This window comes from Ursus americanus, chromosome 30 (assembly GCF_024610735.1).
Source record: "Ursus americanus isolate L20-20 chromosome 30, mUrsAme1.1.p, whole genome shotgun sequence".
NCBI classification, from domain to species: Eukaryota; Metazoa; Chordata; class Mammalia; order Carnivora; family Ursidae; genus Ursus; species Ursus americanus.
This window is the reverse complement of record NC_142156.1, coordinates 18,529,800-18,537,356: the sequence shown is the minus strand read 5'-3', so window position 1 is coordinate 18,537,356 and position 7,557 is coordinate 18,529,800. Positions and strand designations below refer to the sequence as shown.

At 46.4% G+C, this 7,557-nt stretch overlaps 1 protein-coding gene across 1 annotated transcript; it reads left to right on the top strand.

Moving 5' to 3' along the window:
- The first annotated feature begins 5,293 nt into the window (after positions 1–5,293).
- Positions 5,294–7,264, top strand: IL31 (interleukin 31). Its single transcript, XM_045775948.1, has 3 exons — positions 5,294–5,309; positions 5,442–5,590; positions 6,950–7,264. The coding sequence occupies exons 1-3, from the start codon at positions 5,294–5,296 to the stop codon at positions 7,262–7,264; spliced, it is 480 nt and encodes a 159-aa protein (XP_045631904.1).
- Positions 7,265–7,557: the final 293 nt, after the last annotated feature.

Sequence of the window (7,557 nt, the reverse complement as noted above, 5' to 3'; positions counted from 1 at the left end):
CTAGCAACCACTAATAGGCTTTCTGTCTCTATGGATTTGCTTCTTCTAAGTATTTCATATTAAATGGAATCATACAATATTTGTCCTTTTGTGTCTGGCTTCTTTCACTTAGCATCGTGTTTTCAAGGTTCATCTGTGTCGTAGTGTGTACCTACCTCATTCCTTTCTAGGGCTGAGTAATACTGCAGTTTGGAGAGCCCACAGTTTGTTTATCCATTTGCCTGCTGAGGGACATTTGGGCTGTTTTCGCCTTTTGGCTCTTATGAATAACGCTGCCTTCAACATTCCTGTACATATCTTTGTGTAGACACCTAGGAATGAAATTGCTGGGTCATACGGTCACCCTATGTTTAACTTTGAGGAACTGCCAAACCGTTTAACACAGAAGCTGTGCTATGTTGCATTACCATCAGTAATATACGAAGATTCCAACTTTTTATATTTTCACCAACACCTATTATTTTACTGTTCTTTTTTTTTTCTTTTAATGATAGCCATCTTTGGTGTGATGTATCTCATTGTGGTTTCTATTTGCATTTCCCTAATGCCTGACTCATAATGATATTGAGCATCTTTTCATGTGCTTTTTGGCCATTTGTATGTCTTTGGAGAAATGTCTATTCAAACCTTTTGGTCGGGGGCGCCTGGGTGGCTCAGTCGTTAAGCATCTGCCTTCGGCTCAGGGCCTGATCCCAGGGTCCTGGGATCGAGCCCCGCATTGGGCTCCCTGCTCCACTGGGAAGCCTGCTTCTTCCTCTCCCACTAGCCCTGCTTGTGTTTCCTCTCTGCTGGCTGTCTCTCTTTCTGTCAAATAAATAAATAAAATCTTTTTAAAAAATCTTTTGGTCATTTAAAAAAATTTTTTTGTCTTTTAATTGTTGGGTTGTAAAAGTTTTTAAAAATATATTCTGGATATTAGCTCCCTGTTTTACATATAACTTTCACATATTTTCTCCTGTTCTGTGGCTGTCTTTCAATTTCTTAATAGTGTCCTTTTACCCACAAAAGTTTTTAATTTCAATGAAGTGTAATTTATCTATTATTTTCTTTTTTTTTTTTTAAAGATTTTTTATTTATTTATTAGACAGAGATAGAGACAGCCAGCGAGAGAGGGAACACAAGCAGGGGGAGTGGGAGAGGAAGAAGCAGGCTCACAGCGGAGGAGCCTGACGTGGGGCTCGATCCCACAACGCCGGGATCACGCCCTGAGCCAAAGGCAGATGCTTAACCGCTGTGCCACCCAGGCGCCCCTATCTATTATTTTCTTATGTTGCTTGTGCTCTTGGTGTCATTTTAAATAAACAATTGCCTAATCCTAATAAAATTGAGTTTGAGTGTTCTTTATATATTTGTCAGATTTGTGATTTGCAAATATATTTCTCCCAGTCTATACTTGTCTTTTCATCCTCTAAAGAGTGTCTTTAAAGACCAAACATTTTTAACTTTGAGGAAGTCCAATTTATTGATGTGATCCTTCTGATAACACCCACTGTGGTAGACATCTATCATCCTTTTTGACTGCCCTATGTCAGAACACCTTTACTATTATAAGAAAAATTCTCTAAAACTGGGCTATAAGACAATAAAAGAGGCCCACGTCCTTTTAAAGAATAAGACAAATATTCATGAGTGATATGAACAAATCAAAGAGACAGATCAGAGACGACTCCTGGAATTTTGATGAAACAACTGGGTGGTTGATACGCAGCGAGGGAAAAGAAGTCTGGAGAAGAGAAATCAAGAGTTCTGTCTGGAATGGGTTAAGTTCAAGATGTCCATTGGCATCTATTCCATGTCAAGTCAACGGTTGGATAGAAGCCAAGGGCCCAGGGATGAAGTCCGCCCTGGGTGGTTTGCAGAACCCAATGCACAACAGAAGAAACAGCTGGGACCCCCTTCCAGCGCAAGTGCCCGTCCAACCACTGCTGTCTCTTTCCTCTTCCTCTTCTTGACAGAGGAGTATGCGTGCACTTTTACCCCACAGTATAGCTCCCACCCCACCTACTTATTCAAACTCCTCCAGCAAAGTTCTCAGTGACCTCATGTTGCCAAACCTAGTGCGTCTCTTCAGCCTTTATCTTATTTGACCTCTCCATGGCTTGTGATGGTGCTAATCGCATCTGCCTTGTTGAAAACCACTTCTTATCTTGTTCCATGACCGGTTTTTCTAGTACATTTCTCTCCCTCTCCAGAGGGACTTCTCAGCATTTTAGACTGTCATCTTCCTCTCCCTGTTCTGTGAATGGAGGTGTACCACTGGCCTCCACACTTACCTCCCATGTAGTCTCATTGGTTATCTCTTGTAGGCTGACAGTTTTCTCAAGCACAATGTACAGATGGCACCCAAAGATGGCACAACACACAAACATGGCAGCCATGTCTCTAGTTCCTTCCTTCAAGCTGCAAATCCAAATGTCTAATGGCTTACTGTACATGGTCACATGAGCGTTCCATGACACTTCTAACTCACCACATCAAAACTGAATTCTTCATTCACCTGAGCCCTGTGGCCCTCTCTGTTTGTAGCACCCCCATCAGTCCAATTGCCCAAACCACAAACCCAGAAGCAGTCCTCACCTCCTCTCTCTCCACCATCCAGATATCCAATCAACCACCATCTCCTGTGAATTCTGTCTCCTACAGGTTTCTCCAATCCATTCACGTCCATTCATCCCCACAATCATTATTACCCTGGTTCAGATCCTTGGGCTTTGCACATGTCATGGGTGGGGCAGTCAGGTGGAGATGTCCATTAGGCAGTTGGACATTTAGATCTGGAGTTTGAAAGAAAGAGACATTACTGTGTGAGGACCATGGATCAAGGGTGGGGCCCTTGGAGACATGCCCATTAAAGGAGCAGGCAGGAAGATGATTTGGCCTGAGGAGGCACTATCAGAGGGCCAAAATGTGTCAGGATAATATTGTCACATAATAAGAGGAAAAAGAGGTTTTCAAGGAGGAAGTGGTTGGCATTACTGTGTGTCATGGAGGGGTCAAGTAAAATGAGGGCTGAGAAGAACCAGTAAGGCTGGCAACATGAGGCCACTGGAGACTATATTAGTTCTCAGCTGCTGTCGAACCAAATACCATAAATTCAGCAGTTTAAACCTACAAAGTTACTGTCCCACAGTCGATGTCAGAAGTCCAGTGTGGAGTAACTGGATTCTCTGCTCAGGATGTTACCAGGCTAAAGTCAGAGCAGTAGCTGGGGCTGTGGTTCTCAGCTGGGGCCCAGGGTCCTCCTCCAGCTCACTGGTTCTTGGCCAAATTCATCTTCTTCTCATGCTTTCCACCTGGCGCCTCCCACTTCAAGCCAGCAATGCCAGTTGAGTCTTTCTCATGCTTTGAGTCTCTGCTTTTCTCTTTGTCTCTAAGGGTTCGTGTAACTACATTGGACCCACCTGGCAAACAACCTATCTTCAGGTCAGCTGATTATTAACCTTAATTACATCTGCAAATTCCCTGTAATGTAACAAAATTATGGGAGTAAACATCAGAGGGTGAAAGTCATGTGGGCAAAATTCTGCCTACCATGGACTTTGCTAGAGGATTTTGAATAAATTGTTAGGGTAAAACCATATCGTGGTGGTTTGGGAAGTAAGGTAAAAGTGTGTGTAGACCATTCTGTCAAGAAGCTTGGATATGAAAAGGAAAGAGACAGCAGGGGCTAGAGGGGTACTTGGGTTTAAGGGTGGAAGGAGGTTCCCAACTCTCTCTTCTACTGTGTGTCTTGGGTTCTGTGGATGGCCCCGGTCTGACCTTGTCCCTGTGCTCTTGACTCCTATCAAATGGCCAACTTGACATCAAATAGATGCCCAATGGGCATCTTGAACTTAACTCATTCCAGACAGGATTCTCAATTTCCCCTCTCTAGACTTCTTTTCCCTCTCTGCATATCAACCATCCAGTTGCTTCCTCAAAATCCCAGGAGTCGTCCCTGATTCCTCTCTTGGATTCACCTCCACATAAGTCCATCAGCCGGTTCTGTGGACTCCATCCCCATCCACTCTACCGTGGTCCAAGCCACCATAATCTCTACCTGGACAACCACATAAACTCCCAGCTGTTCCTCTGCTTCCATCTTGGATTCACACAATCCATTCTCCACTTAGCAGCCTCTCATTCTCACTTCTTAAAGTATACCAGATTCTACAGTCCCCTCCCTATAGTCATCCAGTGGTGCCTTGTCACACTTGGGATAAAACCCAAGTTCTTTGTCATGGCCTCAGAAGGTCCTACGTGACCTGCCCACCTCCCTACCCTACCCTCCTCTCACTTTGCTCCAGCTGCCATTCTTGACCACAGCAAGCTCACTTCTGCACTAGTGTCTCCTATGCTTGGAGCACCCTTTCCCCAGATCTTCCCACAGCAGACACCTCCCCAGAGAAACTATTCCTCATCACTCGACTTAAAGTATCTCACCCACCACTCTCTATCCTATCACCTTGTTTTATTTTCATAGTTCTTATCATTACCTTACACTTTCTTATTATTCATGTTGCTTACTGTCAGCCCATTGCCTGCTAGAATGCCAGCTCTGTCAGGGCAGGGACCTTGTTTGACTTTTTTGCCACCATTCCTCAGACCCTAGAAGAGTTCCTGGTCAAAGTTGGCATTCAAAATAGGAATAAGTGCCTTCAACAAATCATCCTGGAGCACAGATTCTGGCTCTAGGCCTTGCTGTTGCCAAGGCACAGTTGAGAATCCAACGATGTTCAAGGCCAAACAGAATGGCGACGAGCATTTGACTCACTACATTCACAGTGGTTATCGGGGCCATCCCCGCACATTGGCATGGGCACGCTTCAGAAATTTACAAAGGTAATACATTTTGAAAACCTCATGCCAGCCTGACACCTACACACACTCACTGTGACCCTCCCCAGAAATTCCCTATGGGGCACTGGCCCTCAACTCCTGTAAATCACCTGTTCCTGGGGCGTTCTACCTATCAATTCTGGGCTTCAAAATTTCTTCTAGTCAAATCAATAAGCTTTTTTCCCAGAAGAAATGGCAAAGATATGTGTGCCTTCCTGTGTGTGTCTGTACTGAGTAGGCATCTGCCCACCTTGAGGGTAACCTCAGCACTTCCTTCCAGCCCTGCTTTCGCCCAACCTTGGGCCGCAGAATTTTGAGTGTTTTCTGGAGAAAAGCTGAGCAATGATTTTGCCATGGGCGGGACGTCGATCATTCTTTTTCCCCACAACTGGCTCTTTATATATCTCCGGAGGATCATGGTGAGCACATCTGACCCCAGAAGCTACTGCCGAAGCAGGCCGCGTACACTCTCGCCATGCTCTCCCGTGCAGGTACCGCCCTGTCCTGTTGTCCCATTAGTGCGGAAGATTCTGGGGGGGGGGGGCTCAGCCACCGGTGGCGGCAGCTGGTGTGGGCAGAGGGTGTCTGATCATGTGTCTCACAGCATCGATTTCTTTCTCCAGTTCCCGCCGGCTTTGCCCTGTTCCTGCTCTGCTACATGGAAACTTTGCTGACCTCCCATACGGCGCCCACCCATCGCCTACCACCAAGTGATGTACGGAAAATCATCTTGGAATTACAGCCCCTGTCGAAGGGACTTTTGGAAGACTACGTAAGTGCCCTACAGATTTCTCTTCTGGGCCATTTCTTTAAAATGCCTTCCGTGGCCCCCAGAAGAAGCCTCCTCTTTTCAGACCTGAAGCTAGAGCTGTGGATACCCCAGAAAGGGACGGGGATGAGACAGGCTATGATGGACTTTTTATGAGGGTCAGAGGCAGAGATGAGCCCAGACAGCCTGAAATTGAACAGCTTCTCGTGTGCTATAGGACCTGCTTTAGTAGGTCTGTTCGTCCCTAACATATTTGGTTCACAGTGGTATTACGTGGATTTTCCTGCCTGACGCACATCCCTAGAGACAGGCCATCTTGCCGGACCATTTAGGAGCCTGCTAGGGCGCAGCGCATGTCAGCCTAAGCTGTAAATGAGGCCTCAGTGAATTCGGGACGTGAAAATCCTCCCCTGGGTCACGGAGAGTCTCTCTCACCGCAGAGAAGGGCAGTTAACAAACTGGGTGTCTGTTTGTATACTACTTTACTGTTTAATTAGGACCCAGTCTGCTTCCACCAGGGGCTCTTCTGAGCCTGACCCCATTGGGAGGAAAGTTTGAGGCTAAATAAATGTGCTCTCTTTTTCTGAGTTGTGATCGAGATAGAACCTCTTCCGCAGCTTTGACTAAACAAAACCTGGAGACAACTCATGAAATTGGCCTTGCCCTTCCCTTCCACCCTGACATTTAAACCTTATCCTTGGTTTTTATAGACGCCTAGTCACCCGCCAAGGTGACTAGGCAGTTCAGGCTGGTGAGGTGTTCTTAGCACTTCAGGTGAACCCAAAAGCTCTTAGTCCTTGGGAAGAGGGACAGGAGAGGGCATGGTCTGGAGTCCATGGTATGTTTGAAAAAACTCCCTGGCATCTTGGAGGCCTTTCCAGACATGCATACACCCCCTCGATGAGCTGAGGATACATTGGCTTTAACACAGAGTCACAAAGAGCAAGAGGCAGGATGGAAACCCAGATCCTCTCCTATTCCCCAGCTCTCTGAGCCCCTGAGCAGCTAAGAGAAGACTCCAAGGGGCTGCGAAGGCCTTGGCCAGATGGGCAGGGGAGGCACGATGGAGCCGTGGTTATCGGCATAGTCTTTGGAATTGGTACTGACGTGGGTAAGAATTCCGGGCCTGCCACTTGATCTGGAGCCAGCTTCGCAAACCAATGGAGCTTTAGTTTCTTCTGGGAAGGGAAATAGTGATGATCACAGCCTCAAGGGTCGTGGCACTGATTACAAGAGATGGCAGGGGGGAGCCCCCCGCCCCTCGCCCCAGCCCATCCCAGAGGGAGCTCAGACGTTAGCGTCGGGGCTTCTAGCTGTTACTGCAAACCTAATGCTCAAGCATTTCTCCTCCTGATCCCACAGCTGAAGAAAGAAACGGGGCTGCCAGAATCCAACCATTCCTTGGTGCCATGTCTCACCTCTGACTCCGAAGCACCACACATCAACAGCTCGGCCATCCTGCCTTATTTCAGGGCGATCAGACCATTATCAGATAAGAACGTTATCGATAAAATCATCGAACAGCTTGACAAACTCAAGTTCCAACACGAGCCAGAAACAGAAGTTTCTGTGCCTGCAGATACCTTTGAAGGTAAAAGCTTCATCTTGACGATTCTACAACAGTTCTCGGCGTGCCTGGAACGTGTGTTTAAATCGCTGAACCCTGGAGCCCAGTAGGTCCTGCAAGGCCATCTGGTTGAACCTGTATTCCTTTTGGAACGGCGGACATGTATGAAGGCTTGAGACAACATGACTGACAGCCAAGTGTGACAACTCTCCTGTGAACCGTCAAGTAAATTATTCCAATGAATAATCTCAATGAATCCCCAGATGGGCTACTCTTTGGAGGACTGAGGTGTAAACGTGTGAATTAACTTGAAAAGACTTCAGGTTATGTCATTGTTATCACTCTTGGTATTTATAGAATGTTTTTCCTCTGCAGACTTAAATCTTATCCTCATTATGCCTCT